Source organism: Balaenoptera physalus (genome assembly GCF_965194825.1).
Source record: "Balaenoptera physalus genome assembly, chromosome: 2".
In the NCBI taxonomy this organism is placed as follows: domain Eukaryota; kingdom Metazoa; phylum Chordata; class Mammalia; order Artiodactyla; family Balaenopteridae; genus Balaenoptera; species Balaenoptera physalus.
This window is the reverse complement of record NC_138883.1, coordinates 141468517-141484158: the sequence shown is the minus strand read 5'-3', so window position 1 is coordinate 141484158 and position 15642 is coordinate 141468517. Positions and strand designations below refer to the sequence as shown.

Below are 15642 nucleotides of genomic sequence, written 5' to 3'. Positions count from 1 at the left end.
TTGAACCAGTTTACATTTTCTCCAACAATGCATGCTTGAGCCTGTTCCCATAGCCTCGCACTAACGGTGCGCTAATAATTTGATACTTGCCAACCTGATAACTGAAACATGGTACTCGTAATTTGCGTTTTTCTTGTTATGAATAAGGTTTAGCATATTTTCTGAAGCCAACAGTTTAAAAAACAAAAAGCAAAGAACAAACAACTCCTTCTGAGCCCTTTCTAGCCCAGTCGACTCAGGACTCAGGGCCTGGTCACCAGCACCACGCGGGACGCCGGGCGTGGCCGGGGCTGGAGTGGGTGGCCGCGAAGCCCTCGGTTCCCCCCCATTCTCTCCCAGCCACGGAGCCCCGCCCCGAGTCCGCCTCTGGCGGGCCTGGGCGGAGCACGTGGCCCAGTGGGAGGTGCTGCGCTGCCTGATTTATTCCCGTCCAGGAGAAGGAGTGAGAACCGCCGGGTCTGAACAGCCCAAGCACCGGGTCTCGGCCCGCATCCCCACACCATGCCGGGTCCCCGTCTGCTGGCCGCGCTCTGCGGCGCGCTCCTCTGCGCCTCAGGACTCTTCGCCTTCTCCGGTGAGTCGATCGCGCCGCCCTCTCGCACTCGCCCCTCCTCTCCGCGCCGCTCGGAAGTTCGCCGCCGCGCCCTCCCTCTACTTCCACTGTTTACAAACTTGGTCAAAGAGCCGGCGCCGAGCGGAGGGGCGACCTCTCCGGCTGCGCCCGGGAGGGAGGCGGGGATGCTCTCGGCCTCTCCTGCTGTATCCGCGCCGGAGGGGTTTTGGCCGGTGATAGAGGCTTGAGCGCTGGGCGGGGACTCGGGACACTGGGTGACAGCCCAGCCTCCCCCAGGGATGTGGCTTACACAGAACAAAGGAATCCGCTGTGTAGGGCCTCTCTTTTCCCATCTGTAAAATGAGGCCACTGAACTGTGTCTGACTCGCGCGTTCCTTCCACCAGGAAGTTTCTAGGACTCTTGTATTGATAAGTCTTCTCCAGCCAACTTTCCCTGGTAACTCCCTTCCCAGCCCTGGCGGCTGGTCAGTTCGCTGGAATTTTATCCTCTGCTTAAAAGTAGGTGTCTGGTCAGATAAGCGAAGGGCTGGGGAGTCGGTGGAATGGAAGGGCCTCCAGGTGGGACCCCAGAGGGGGCGAGGAGCCTGGGGAGGGACTAGGAAAAGGGCTCCCTCCTGAGGTGGCGGCTCCTGACTACCCCCCTCCCCCTGCGGCCTTGGGCTGCTGCTTTATCTTCCTTGGTCCTCCTCCCCCGCCTAGGATACATCCTGCTGGCAGCTGGGCCTGCTGGTCCAGCTGGTCATGGGGATGCCCCATTCGCTTCACAGTGGGCTGAGGAAAGGGTGCCCACGGGGTGGGAGGAGATGGCAAAGACCCTTCAGGCACCCCCTACATCATTTTCTCATAGAAATAGGATTGGCTGAAGCAAGTTGGGGGCGGGGGTGGGTCCCAGCTGAGCCCTGGCTCTGCCATCCGGTGCCAGTCTGACCCCCAGGCCTGGAGTGGAAGCCTAAGGCCACCACTCCAAGCTCCCCCGAGACATGGAGAGCTGGCTGGGTCTTAAAAGTCCCTTGCCACTCCTCTCTGGCCCCAGAGCCTGAGCCCTGGCAAAATGTCCCTGGGGAACTCTCCCAAAGAGGGCAGAACCCTGAAATCCCAAAGGTGGTTTTGTGTAGGGTGACCTGGCTTTGTGGGAAGGGGGAAGTACCACAGCTGCAGTGCGCAGGTGAGTCAGTCAAGGGCCTGCCAGGTAGGGGAGACCTTTCCCTTTCCCTTTTTCCCACTCACCTGCTTTGCCCTGGAGCAGTACAGGGAGAGGGCACTTTGGGAGGGGGAGAGAGGGGAGTTGGACCTTGCCAGGTCAGAAGTCCAGGGCTCTGGCCATTCTCAAGCCTCTGCCGTGGCAGTGCCCGCCGCCTGTCAGGTCAGGGAGGGGATTAACCTGCTATTTAAAGCCAATGACTAATAGCTCATTGGGAGCCGCCTTAAGCTCCCGAGGCCCACGCTGAGGTGGAGTTCTGAGGCCTCCATCGCTCATTAACAGTGTTCCCTTCGTTGGAGCCCCGGCCCAGGTCTCTGGGGCTTTGGGATCTCAGGAGGGCCTCCAGCCTGGGATGGCTTGACTCTGCAGGGAGGAAAAAAGATGTCTCATGTTTTACCCCAAATGACGGGTTTGGGTGTGGGGTCTGAGGCAGCCCTTCTGGGATGCTAAGGTCAGCTAGAAGGTGCTCCGCAGGCCTGGCTGACCTAGTGAGCTGAAGTTCACTCGAGTCAAGGGATCGGGGCAGGCTAACAGTGCACATGTGTCAGCCAGGCCCCCAGCCAGAAGCTGTGATGTCCTCTCTAGCCCTCTTCCCACCTCTAGTCGTCCAGTTTTTCTCAAATCTGTCCTTCCTCCTCACCCCTTCGCCTGACTTCCTGTCTTACCAGGAGCCTGTGACAGCCTCCTTGATGCTCTCCTGGTTTCCTACCTCACCTGCTCCAGTCATATTTCCACACAGAGCCAGAGGGATCTTTGTGTAGCTACAGGATGCCTCCCCACCCTGGGCAGCCCATCCACATCTCTGCAGATGGCCTTTTCTTGACATTCTCCATCCCCAACTAAGAAATGGCTTCCCCACTCCCACCTCATGCTTGAGAATCTCTGACTTTTTTTCCTGGGGGACAATGGTGGGGAGACTAAAGGAAGGTTAAGAACCCTGTTCTGCAGGATGAAAAGTCTAAACTTGTCATTCTTAAGAGTCCCTACCAGTCTCCCTTTTCAGCAATGTCTTACTGTTCTCCAGCATACCATGTCCTCTGTGCTTCTGCTTTTCTGAAGAAAGTTCTTTCCTCATTCCCCAGCCCGACACCCTCCCACTCTGACTTTTTTTTTTTTTTTTGGCCATGCTGCAGGGCATGTGGGATCTTAGTTCCCTGACCAGGGATCGAACCTGTGCCCCCTGCATTGGAAGCACAGAGTCTTAACCACTGGACGGCCAGGGAAGTCCCTCCCTCTCTGACTTTTAAACTAGCTCAGATGTCCCCACCTCTGAAACTTCCTGCTCCCTGGCAGAAACCATCCTCCGGGGGCCCCTCATGCAGGCTTCTGTCAGAGCTCATGGTCCGTCTTCATTACGTGGTGACTTGTCCGCCTCTTTCCTCTGGCTTCTTGAGGCCTGGACTGCATCTGATTTCTCTGTCTCAGGGGCCCAGGACGTACATGGTAGTTGGCCCCCCAGATATTTACTCGATGAACGACTTGTTCCTGACTCAGAACTGTCATTGCAGGTGACTTCTGTGACTCCAGCCAGTGCCTACATGGTGGGACCTGCTTGTTGGACCAGGACAGAAAACCCCCCTTCCACTGCCTCTGCCCTGAAGGCTTCACAGGCCTCATATGCAATGAGACTGAGAGAGGTACCCGCCCGGGGCCATGCCTGCCGCTTCCCACTGGCTCCCAGTTGCAGCCCAGGCTGCTGGGCTGAGCTCCTCCCGAAGTGGACACTGGTCCCCAGCACCCCTCCTGTTGCCCACCAGCTTTTCCCTGGAAGCTCCCAGGCCACTTGGGAAGCTGGGTGCTTCCTTCACTTGGGCTGACTCACCTACCTGTGACCCTTCTTGGCTCCAGGCTGGCCCAGGCCCCATCGGGCAGATTGGGAGGGGGGAGGGACGAGATGGTTGGGGGAGGCGGGCAGTGGGCCGAGTTTGGGCGGAGGGTCCTTTTGGGCTTGGCCCATCTGCTGCTGCCTGTCCCCAGCTCCTTCCTGATCACCTGCCCATCTCACCTGCCTCCCTCTCCCCAGGTCCCTGTTTCCCAAATCCCTGCCACAGTGATGCCGAATGCCATGTGATTGACGACTTCCACCGAGGGGATGTCTTCACCCAGTACATCTGCAAGTGCCCTCATGGCTACACAGGCATCCACTGTGAGATCGGTGAGTATCTGGGGGTGCCTGTTCCAGGGGGCAGACCCTGAGCCACAGTCCTGGCAGCCCAGGCAGTGTGCCAGCCTTATTCCTGCGTCAGGGTGCACTGAGGCAGGGGACAGAGCCTCAGTTAGGCCAGGGTGGTGTGTGGGGAGGGGCGCGGGACCCTGTTGTCCCTCCCCAGGCTTCTTCCTGCCTGGCCCTCTCTCCTGGGACTGCAGGCCAGGCCTGATGTCCCTGCAGGGGAGTGAGGGCTGGTGGTAACCCCAGAGGTCGTGGGAGTGTTATTTTCTGTCACCATGAACCAGACACACAGCGTTAGGGTAAAGTCTTGGCATTTTTCTACCAAGAGGGGAAAACCAACAGATTCTTAATCTTTTGGGGCCCAGGAGGTTGGTTAATAAGGTTTGAGCCTCAGGGTCTGACAGTTCTGGCCCAGGTTTGACCTCTGGCTTCATCACAGAGCTCTGGGAAGAGGGAGAGGCCTGGGCAGGCTGGGTCATCCCCTCACGGTCAGGTGCTCAGAGGCCCTGCGTGTGCAGAGGGGCTGACCCGCCTGGCCTGCTTGGTCATCCACGCGGCCACAGAACGGCGCTGGGCGGGTACCCGGCAGACCTGGCCAGCGTTGTCTGTGCACGCCGTCTCCCTCCTGGCCTGGCTGGGGTCCCTCCCACAAACCAGGACTCTTCCTCACCTGCTGTGGGGCAGGCGAGGCCATGTCTAGGCGCAGGGGTGGGGGGAGTAGGGGTGGTGGTGCCAGACGTCTGCAGTCCGGTGGGTCTGTCAGTGAGCACTGCGGGCAGGGGGCAAGCGGTCCTGCTGTCGGCAGATGTGGGGCTGGGCTCCAGGAGGAGGAGGGAGGGCAGGGCCAGCCCCGTGGGAGCCGGCTTCTGGGGGAGAGCAGATGAAGTGCCTGTGACGCCCTTCATCTTAGAGGAGACAGCCCCGAGGGCCTGGGCCCTGGGCCCTGGGCTGAGGCCGATGTGTCTGAGATACTGGGTGGAGGAATGCGGGGGAGCGGGGTCTCCAAGGCCCACGGAGCCCTGGGTGGGGCCAGGTGGGCCCACTAATTACCGTGCTGGGAGCCCAGGTAACCCTGGGTGTGCCTGAGTGGGGATTACTCATCTAGCCTCCTTCCCCTCCTCGGCCTGGGGTCTGTCCCAGGCTGGATATGGCAGCACCTGGGGCAGAAGGCAGGAGGCGACCACAAAGCTGGAGGAACACCCCCAGAGAGACCTTTGCAGCCCCTCCTTATCTGTTACATAGTGTGTTTCCTTGGAGCCCAGCAGGACCCCACAGGCCCAAAGAATGCACGTTTGGGGCCCTCTGGGTGTGGGCATGGGCTCTGTGAGGACAGAGCAGACCTGGGTTCAGGTCTCTGCTCAGCCAGTGGCGGGCTCTGATCTTGGGTGTATGGCCTCCCTTGTGCCTCACTCTCCCTGCGAGAATGTCAGACACCGAGCTCGGCGTGAGCCTGGGGTGTTGGAATAAGAGTGGATCTGTCCCGGGTTCTCTGCTTGGGAGCTGAGCCCCAGGCATACAGGCTCGGCCCCCAAGGACCACATCGCTTGGCCAGAGGCAGCTTCCCAGATGGCTGGGTCAGGACCAGTAGCTAGAAGGGGCAAAGGATATGAGGGAAAACAGAATGGCACTCACACCCCATCCAGAAAACTCCTGCCAGTGGGATTCTAGAAAACTCCAGGCAGATGTGCTTCTTGCTTTATGTGCAGTACGAGTACTGTTCATTGCTGTCTGAGGCATTGCTTCTTCCAAGGCCGTCCTCCTGGGGGAGCCAGGGACTGGGCTGGATGTGGTGGTCCTCCTGATGGGGCAGGGACACAAAGGAAGAGGAGGCCACGCTGGTATTCGCTCAGCAGCCCACCCCCCTCTTCGAATAATTGCTGCTCCATATCCTGTAAAAACGAGACCACCTACTGCAGCCTGGTGGGGGACATCAGCTGCCAGTCATGGCAGTACCATGAGTGCCGGCCTGCCCTAGAACCTTCTGGCAGCCCAGGGTCCCAACCCCCAGTGACTCTGCCCGGCCCCTCTCTTCCTCACTGTGCACCTTGTCTTGGTACCTCCTCCTTGGCCCTCATTGTCCCTTCATGGTCTCTGCTCTGGGTCCCCGGCAGAGGCCACACTGTCTTGTTCTTGTGTCCTCTGGGCCCCGCCTGCTCGGGTGGCCCTCTGACTGCCCCCTCCCCCCTCAGTCTGCATCTCGCCGCTGGGCATGGAGACGGGCGCTATCGCCGACTCCCAGATCTCCGCCTCATCCATGCACTTTGGTTTCATGGGTTTGCAGCGCTGGGCCCCGGATCTGGCCCGCCTGCACCTCACGGGCATTGTCAACGCATGGACGTCCAGCAACTACGACAGAAACCCCTGGATCCAGGTATGGAAGGGACGGCTCAGGGGTGCGTAGCGTGATGGGAATGGAGAAGGCGGGATGAGTGCGCCTGCATTTGGGGGTCACCACGGGAGGGTTCATAACCGGGGTCCAGGTAGCATGGTAGCAGGTTCCCACGGGTGAAGTATCTTTAAGTAGAGGGCAGCTTTGGGGGGCCTGGAGTGCGTGGGCAGGATGAGGGGGAGTGAACGCTGGGCTGTAGAGGGGCTCTTTGCACTGTACGAGGCCTCTGGAAGCTTGTCCTTGTGTGCTTCCCTGAGCACTGGGTCCAAAGCCTGGAGAGGGCCAGATGAGAAAGCCTCCCTTATTTGTCCTGCTTGGGCTGTTCTCCTTCTGGGCTGGGGGAGTGATGGGGGTGAAAAGAATCTGGGAGATAGGGGTTCTGTCCTTCCTGTCCTGGTCCAGGTGAACCTGATGCGGAAGATGCGGGTGACGGGCGTGGTGACGCAGGGTGCTAGCCGCGCAGGCAGTGCCGAGTACCTGAAGACTTTCAAGGTGGCCTACAGCACCAATGGGCGCAAGTTCCAGTTCATCCAGGGTGCAGGGGAGTCAGGAGATAAGGTGAGGTTTGTTGTGAGCCCTAAAGAAGGGCTGTGGTCAGCAACCCCTGGGGTTCCAGCGCTGTTTGAGGGCCCCCATTGAGGTGAGGGTGCCCTGGCTGATTGGCCATGAGGTGGGTTTTCAGGTGTATCTTGGTTTGAAGAAATTGGGAAACCCAGATTGTGCCCGTGCTCTGTGGTTAAAAGTAATAGCCCCACTTTATAGATAAGAATAGTGAGACTCAAAAAGGTTCAGTGACTTGTTGAGGGTGGCGGTAGTGGTGGATATGGGATGCATTCAGAGCCGTCAGGGATACCATGTACAGTCATACAGGTTGTACACCGCTCAAGGGTGTCATTACTAAGTCAGCACCATTCATGTCATGTTTGTGTACTTCTATCTGTGGGAAAATTGTTATAAAAAAGTCTTTTGAGAAAGGAGTACCTTTTCCTAATTTGCACAGAGGCACCCTATAGATCATAGGTGGCCCTGTGCGAAAGACAGGGGTTTATGCCCAGGCCCCGTGGTGACCAAGGAAGATCTGAAAAGGGGAATCTGTGTTGAGGGCTGTGGGGTGGTCAGAGGAAGGGCTGAGCCCCTCCTGGCTCTGCTAAGCCCACCTCTGCCTCCAGGCCCAAAGAGGAAGGGGAGACCACCCCAGGAAGTGGGACTGCCCACACTGACCCACTCCTCCAATCTGCCTCTTCCCTCCTAGATATTTATGGGTAATGTGGACAACAGCGGCCTGAAGGTCAACCTGTTTGAAACCCCTTTGGAGGTGCAGTATGTGAGACTGGTGCCCGTGATCTGCCACCGGGGCTGCACCCTTCGCTTTGAGCTCCTTGGCTGTGAGTTGAATGGTGAGTGCTGGAGGCTCTGTAATCCTTGGAGATGGCTCTCCCTGCCCCCTCTTTTGTCAGCCAAGCTGAGCTGAGTAGGGTGGCAGCAAGGCCCAGGAACGTGGGCTCTCACAGGAGATGGCCAGGAGAGGGATCACCTGACCATCAGCAGTCCTGCCCAGGTGTTTGCTCTTTGCTGGTTGGTAGAGGAAAAAAAGACACCACTTCAATTTTCAAAATATTCTCACTTACTCTGATTGGTTCCTTGAGCTTCTAGAACATGTAGCATTAGTTCTGTTTTGCAGATGTCAGTTCCACGAGGGCAAGGAGTTTGTTTTGTTCACTGCTGCATTCCCAGTGCCTATAACAGAGCCTGGCTCATAGGCACTCAATAAATATTGATGGATGAGTGAGTGAATGAATGAATGAGGAAAATGAGGCCCAGATAAATTGTTTATCAGGGGCACACAGCTGGTAGGTATTAAAAGTTGGTCTGAATCCCCGGGCTTCTGACACCTACCCATCCACTGTTTCTTCCCCCAGACCTGTAGCCTGCATTCAAGAGAAACATGGGGACTTCTAGGGTCATAGGGCTGGAGATAGTGCTATTTTTTTAAAAATATTTTTTGATGAGGACAATTTTTAAAGTTTTTATTGATTTTGTTACAGTATTGCTTCTGTTTTATGTTTTGGTTTTTTGGCTGAGAGGCATATGGGATCTTAGCTCCCTGACCAGGGATCGAACCTGTACCCCCTGCATTGGAAGGTGAAGTCTTAACCACTGGACCTCCAGGGAAGTCCCCTGGGGATGGTGATTCTTGTTGCCCTTTCCGGAGAGATTCTCAGATGGAGGGGTGGGGGACCAGAAAGGGATAGGTTTCTGCTGAGTCATAAAAAATCTCACCACTGGTGAGGTCAGGGTGCAGAGCTTGGGCTGAGGGCCTTGTCTCTGCCCAGCTCAGCCCAGCCTTGCCTTCTCTGAGGTCTGGATATTTCCCTCTTTTTGCAGACACAGTGCCACCTGCTGGCCACCGGCAGAACTGTAGGGCTCACTAGGCAGAGCTGCAGAGCAGAGGTGGCTCTCTTTCTTGTCTTAACCCAAGACCCACCCTCTGCTCCCCCTTCCACCCTCTGTGGCACCTCTTTCTGTTATCCCGTTTTAGTTACTGCCCAATACCACTCAGAGCTCAGTTCAGTGACTCTCTGGGTTTAGTCTTTTTTTAAGTATGAACTTGAGCCAGCATATTCTTGCTCCCAGCATCACTGCTTTTTGAGCCTAATTGTTCTTTTTTTTTTTTTTTAATATTTATTTATTTTGGCTGTGCCAGGTCTTAGTTGCGGCATGCGGGATCCTTAGTTGCAGCATGCATGTGGGATCTAGTTCCCCGACCAGGGATCGAACCCAGGTCCCCTGCATGGGGAGCATGAAGTCTTAACCACGGGACCACCAGGGAAGTCCCCCAAGCCTAACTGTTTTAAGTGGGAAGTTAAAGACTTTGCCTTTTGCTAAAAGGAAATTCAGGCAGTTGGTAAAGGACAGAGACAGGTCTGGGGCCCCCCACCCTGGGCTCCTCTCCCTGGAGTCCCTCACTACTCACTGTCATAGTCTGAAGCCTTTGGCTAATTGCCGGCCTAGGCCTGTCACAGCCGGTTACCTCCAAGGCCAAGAGAGGGTGAGTCTGGTGAGCCGAGGAAGTGAAGTTTTTCTGTCTGCTTCCCTCAAGGACTGGACCATCTCCTTTCCCTTGTAGGCATTCTGGTCACCTGGAGAGTGTTGGTGTGTGCCTGTGTGCACATGCGTGGGGCTGAGGTCTGGACATTTCTGGGCATGCCCTGCACCAGGATTCCTCTTCACCAGCAGGCAATGTGTCCTTGGTGAATTGATTAGTTATTTAACTCAGTAGACATTTATTAAGCTCCTTCTGAGTGCCTGGCTCTAGGGAGCAATATAGGTGAGATCCCTGACCTCATGGAAATTGCATTCTAATGAGGGAGGCTGATGTGAGACAACGAGCAAATAAAAGAAAGTTCAGATAGCAGTAAGAACTATGAAGGAAACATGAGAGGGAGATGTGATGAGGGTGACTTGGGGTGAAGAGAGGGAATGGCATGGGGACTGCTGTGTTGGGATGGCGTTTGAGTAGAGGCTTGAATGATGGAGATCAAGCCGTGTGAAGAACTTGGAAAGGGCATCCCAGGCAAGGAATTGACATATGCAAAGGCCCTGGGGCATGTAAAGGATAGAAGGGAGGCCAGTGGAGCTGGAGCCTAGAGAATGAGGGGGTAGCTTGGTGGGTGATGAGGCTGGAGAGGTGGGCAGAGACGGACCAGGCAGGGGCCATGTAGACCATTTTAAGGATTCAGGTCTTTATCCTGAGAACAAGGGGCAGCCATTGTGGAGGGAGTGCTAATAGGACACGATTAGAGTTGGGTCTAGAAGAGATCCCTTAGGCTGTATAGGGAGAATGGGGGCAGAGGGCCATTGTGAGTGAGGGGGGAGACATGTGGGAAGATAAGGTGGCTTGGATCAGGGTGATGGAGTCAATGGATTGTACAGATTAGAGCCTTCTACTAAAGTGAGCTCCATGGACCAGCGGGATGAGCATCACCTGGGAGCTTGCAGAAATGCAAACTCCCAGCCCCACCCTTGACTTTCTGAGACAGAATCCTCATATTAACAAGGTCCCCAGGTGAGCTGTGAGAAGCACTGCTCTGGCACCTCATTTTATAGATGGGGAGTCTGAGGACCAGAGAGGGGAGGGACTCCCCAGGGTCACATAGCAAGTGGTGGAGCTGACAGTCCTGCTCTCGGCTTGGTGCCCTGCCCGGTTGCATTTTATGTGGAAGGCTGTCTGACATGCCGTAAGTGATGGGGGCATGAACTGCTGGAAGCAGATGATCTGTAGAAGGGTCCACCGTGGGCAAATGATGCCTTGGCGTCCTCTGCAGAGTGCTCCAGCCTTGTGCCGGCCTCATGGCCCTCCAGGTCTGGAGCCGTGGGATGAACCACCTCCCAGCCCAGCAGCCTCTCTTTGTGGGAGCAGGGTGGAGATTACCTGGTGCACCACCGTCACGAGGAGATGGTACGATTGGTCGGCATCAGCACACTCTGGAGGCAAATTCTTTAGTGGCAAGGGAGCAAGCGTGTGGGGAGACAGTGAGGTAAAGCACTGGGTACTATAGTCAGCTCCCAGATGGAGCCATGACTTTCCAAGCCCACTCTCCCACTCCTGATTTTGCAAAGGGACAGGCAGTTGTGCAGTGGTGATTCTGCCACGTGTGAGACACGCCCTTCGTTCTTTTGGGAGTTTTATCTCCTGCCCGTTCCCAACTGTTCTGGCCACCTGCAGGTGCAGAACAGCCCGGCACATTCCTGAGTGTTTGGAGCAGGCCTGAGTGAAACCAAGGCCAGCTTCTCAGGTAGCCCTCCCAGGCCTCTCTGACAGCATGCCAGGTAGTGAGTGTGTGAAGGCCCTCTGGGAGGGGCTGTGGGGCAGGGATACAGGGTCGTTCCTGAGCCCCAGGAGTTCTGACTTTTCGGCTTCCACCTGCTAGAGAGCAGGAATGTTGTCCTGCTCATCGCTGGGTCACCACCAGGCAGGCCTTCACGGCTCTGGGTGGGTGCAGGAATGGTGGAGATAGTGTCACAGTGTGACATGGTGATTAGGAGTGTGTGTGTGTGTGAGACTTGCGCACAATGCTTAATGTCTCCCAGCCTCAGTTTTCTCATCTGTGGAATGGGGTTACAAATATCCTCTTCGTTCCGGTTTTTGTGTGGTAGATTAAATGACTGAAGTCGGCACTGAGTCAGTGAGATGGTTGTTATTAGCACTCTTGACGGTTATCCCAGGACTCAGCAGTGTGAATAGCAGCTGTACTGTAGGAGTGACAGAGGAAGTGCTGTGAGTCCAGAGGAGGGAGAAGTCCCACCCAAGTGAGGTGGTCAGGGCAGGCTTCTTGGAGGAGGTGTCCCATGAGTCAGGCCTTGAAGGAGGGTGGAGGTGGTGGATCAGGGCCTGCCCTGGTGCGGAGGGAGAAGAGCGATGGGTGATCTGTGCAGAGCAAGTGAGGGGCACGGGGTGGGAGCTGAGATGAGGAGTAGGTGGGGCTGTCGGTAAGCAAATAGAACGGTTGGCCCTAAAAGGTGGAAGGATCTTCCGTCTGTTGTCCAAGAGGATGCCAGAGGTCGGTCAGGAGCCACAGAGTTCTTTCCCCTTCACCACCTCACGCTCACACCCCTGGGAGGCTGTGGACCCCAGATCTGGGTGACAGCACCCCTCTTGTTGGCAGGATGCGCCGAGCCCCTAGGCCTGAAGAACAACACCATCCCCAGCAAGCAGATCACAGCCTCCAGCTTCTACAAAACCTGGGGCCTCAGTGCCTTTAGCTGGTATCCCTCCTTTGCACGGCTGGATAATCAGGGCAAGTTCAACGCCTGGACCGCCCAGACCAACAGTGCCTCTGAGTGGCTGCAGGTGGGTCAGGCTCCCCCTGGGGTGCAGGGCTGGGGTAGGCTGGCGTTGGGTGGGTTTGGGTGGGGCTGTTGGATCTATGACCCTGGCCCAACCCAGGCTTCTGCTCCCCAAGAGGGAGTTTCTGCACGGCCTTGTTTGTGTTCGGCTTTGCTCCTTCTTCCTCTCATATCCCCACCTTTCTCCTGATTCTGTAACTCCAGAGGGGGGGATGGTAGGGGAGCTCAGTGATGCTTCCATCAAGGCCCCCAGCCCCAGGTGGTGAGTGTGTGTGTGTGTGTGTGTGTGTGTGTGTGTGTGTGTGTGGTGTGTGTGTAGGGGTAGGGCCACCTCCATTGGCTGCCACAGGGTGATAAGGCTGAGCTCACATACAGCAGGGCAGGACGGAGGAGGGACACCTCAGGATTTCTCTGTCTGCACTCAGAGGATGCTCTCTAACTTGCGGTCTGAGAACACACCATGTGACAGCCCTTGGATTTCACTGAAATTGGGAAGCGCAGGAGAGTCATGGAAAACCAGAGCATCCACTCATTTTATAGATGAGGAAACTGGGTCCCGGCAGGGTGAGGATTTGCCTGGGGCTCACCCGCTTGTTGGCAGTGAGTTGGGTTTGCAGCCTGGGTCTTGGCACTGCCTGCCCAGGGGCAGCTGGCAGGCTCCCTGGGATGGGCAGGGAACCGGGGGGCAGGAAGGGCATCTCTAGGCCCCAACAAGCACATTAGCCTGTGGGGCTGGGTTCTGTGAGGAGCTGCCTGCCTTTGGAGTCCCTCAGGACCAATGTCAGGCTGTGGACAGCCCTGCAGGGGCCTCAGGAGCAGTTCATGTCCCTATAGGCTGTGGCCTCCCCTGTCCCTGTACCTATCCTATGAGGAGTTGGCAGTGAGTTGGCTGGAGCCCAGGCTCTGAAATCTGAGCTTCATTGCAGAAAAGTGCTTAACAGTGTCTGACAAAGTAGGTGGGATTATTTATGCCCATTTTATAGATGGAAAACTGAGGCTCTGCCAAGTGAAGTAGTTTCCCCAAAACTAGATTGTATGCCTCAGTGTGTCTGCCTTTTCCCACCTTACTGGAGATGGTCCAAGCAAAGAAGATGGGGTGGATTTTTTTTTTCCTGTAGATTGACCTGGGCTCTCAGAAGCGAGTGACCGGCATCATCACCCAGGGGGCCCGAGACTTTGGCCACATCCAGTATGTGGCAGCCTACAAGGTGGCCTATGGTGACGATGGTGTGAACTGGACTGAGTACAGGGACCAGGGGGCCGTGGAAAGCAAGGTGAGTGTGTGTCCAGCTGTCCTTCCCTCCCCACTCCAGGGGTGCCCTGCGAGTGGGATCTGGGGCCCTGAGGGAAGGAAGGCTGGCTCTGGGGCCCTCCTGACCCCCTCTCTGTCTCCAGATCTTCCCTGGCAACATGGACAATAATTCCCACAAGAAGAACATGTTTGAGGTGCCTTTCCTGGCTCGCTTTGTGCGCATCCTGCCTGTGGCCTGGCACAACCGCATCACCCTTCGCGTGGAGCTGCTGGGCTGTTAGTGGTAGGCCCGGCTGCAGTGACCGCAAGGGCCGTGGGGGCACCTGCCCCTTTCCTGGTCCTCCTGGCCTTCTGGGGACCTGCTGCCTTCTCCACCTGCCCTTCTGATTGTAGCTGGCCTGGGGGTGGGGGTTTCAGTCGTCTCTCCCTCCCTCCTTCCCTCCACCTCCTCCCTCCCTCCCTTCCTCCTCCCCCTCCCCCTCCCACATGCCCCTGGTGCCCACCCCTCATGCCATCCCATTTTCTTAGGCACGGTGGGAGTTGAGTAGGTCTGGGATGGACAGGGAAGGGCGAAGTAGGGCGCGTGGGTCCTCCCTAGCGCCTCTCCCACACCCCACATTCCCAAGGCCCTGGAGGAATAGGCCCTGAGGCCCCAAGCTGGAGAGTGCTGGTCTCCTGCCCGTCAGCCCTGGGGCATGATGCTGCCACTCTGCTGCTGCCACCTAGCCCGCCGCCGACACTTCCCCCTCATCTCCCTGGAGACCCCTCTTGACCCTCATCCTGAAGCCTAGAGAGAGACAGACACGGGTTGGCTGGGTCTGTGGAGAGATGGGGGAGGAGGTGGCTGGGCCTGGGGGGCCCTCTGTGCTGGTTCTTCACCCCAGAGTACACAGGCAGCTTCCAAAATATATTTATATCACCCCCTGAACTCTCGCTGTGGTTCATCATTGCTCCGTCAAAATGGGCTTTGACTTGGGCTGGTGTCCCCACCCTGAGTTGTCCCCGAGCCCCAGCATTCTTGTGTCACCTGCCCGACTACAGAGAGGGAGGAGACTACTGGGGGTGGTTCCCACCAGAGGGGCCAGGACTCTTCTCCTCAGTTCTCCTCCACCAGACCCATGCAGCCCCAGGGCCATAGCTGCTGCCAGGTGAGTGCCCGGGGCGGGGCCTGTGCAGAGGCTGTCTTCACAAATGCCTTTGCTCCCTTCCCACGCCAGGAAGACAGGCAGAGGCTGCTGGTTTTCCCCTGCGGCAATTGCCATTTTCTCTGCAACTGGAGTGGTGGGCTGGAGAAACTATTAGAAACTCAGTGAACCTGGGCTGCTTTCAGAGCTGCAGGAGCCCCAGGGCGGGGTGCAGTGTGGGATGGGATCCACTCCAGGGCTGGGAGGAGAGCTCCAGGGGTACCCCTCTCCCCCCACCCCCTCACATCATGCAGGGGCCATCAGGAAGTGGCCAGTGGGAGGCAGTGCAGGCCAGTGATCTGGAAGTGGGGCTTGCAGATAAAAGAGGGACTGACTAGCTGGGAAGGGGCATATGAAACCACCCTAGTATTCAACGCCTTGGGACACAAGATGGATTTTCCGGAACAGACTTTGGGAGCCATGCCTTTGTACACATAGGCACCTCTAGGCAGCAGATCTGGCCATGTGGCTGCCAAAGGGAGGGTGTGGCATTGTTGGAAGTTCATCAGAGAAATTAGTCTGGAAGTGGCTCCCCCGCAAGAGCTCCTGTTGCCAGGGCTTCCTGGCTGGGCAGGGATGGAATAAAAGGCCCAGGCTGTGGTCTCTGAATGAACTGGGTTTGTGGGGCTCCCCACCTCTGGGGGTCTATTGGCTCACTCCTTCCTGTTTCAGAGCTCTCCTCCGTGGAGCTGCATGGGTTGGGTTTGAAGTCAGTCTTTCTGGGTGGTTGCTGGCTTTAGGACTCCCTCCTGGGAGCATTTCCTACCACCCAACCTGTTCAGGCCTCTCCTGGGGACTTAGCAGACAGTGGGAGAAACAGCTTTTTCCCTCCTGCATCTCTGCTCTTGGATGCCTCCCCAATAAGTAACTGCAGCTCGAGCCTTGTTAGAATGCAGGAGTCCCACTTGCAGAAGGGGAAACCAAGCGTCACTTCCAAGCGTCACTTTCATCTGTCAATTTGTCCCTCTTTGTGGCATTGAATATTTTCTGTGGGCCAGTCTCATTGGCTGGTTGGCTGGGTGGGC

At 56.8% G+C, this 15642-nt stretch overlaps 1 protein-coding gene across 1 annotated transcript; it reads left to right on the top strand.

Moving 5' to 3' along the window:
* Nucleotides 1–396: 396 nt before the first annotated feature.
* On the top strand, nt 397–14361 carry MFGE8 (milk fat globule EGF and factor V/VIII domain containing). Its single transcript, XM_082450936.1, has 9 exons — nt 397–574; nt 3284–3412; nt 3799–3930; nt 6135–6316; nt 6737–6892; nt 7587–7731; nt 12001–12185; nt 13300–13455; nt 13577–14361. Exons 1-9 carry the CDS (start codon nt 502–504, stop codon nt 13712–13714), a joined length of 1296 nt encoding a protein of 431 aa, XP_082307062.1. The 5' UTR covers nt 397–501; the 3' UTR covers nt 13715–14361.
* Nucleotides 14362–15642: the final 1281 nt, after the last annotated feature.

Coding starts and splice junctions, on each gene's coding strand:
- MFGE8 (XM_082450936.1), top strand. CDS start 502: ATGCCGGGTCCCCGTCTGCTGGCCGCGCTCTGCGGCGCGCTCCTCTGC. Junction 3,931..6,134: donor AGGCATCCACTGTGAGATCG/GTGAGTATCTGG, acceptor CTCCCCCCTCAG/TCTGCATCTCGCCGCTGGGC. Junction 6,893..7,586: donor CAGGGGAGTCAGGAGATAAG/GTGAGGTTTGTT, acceptor CTTCCCTCCTAG/ATATTTATGGGTAATGTGGA.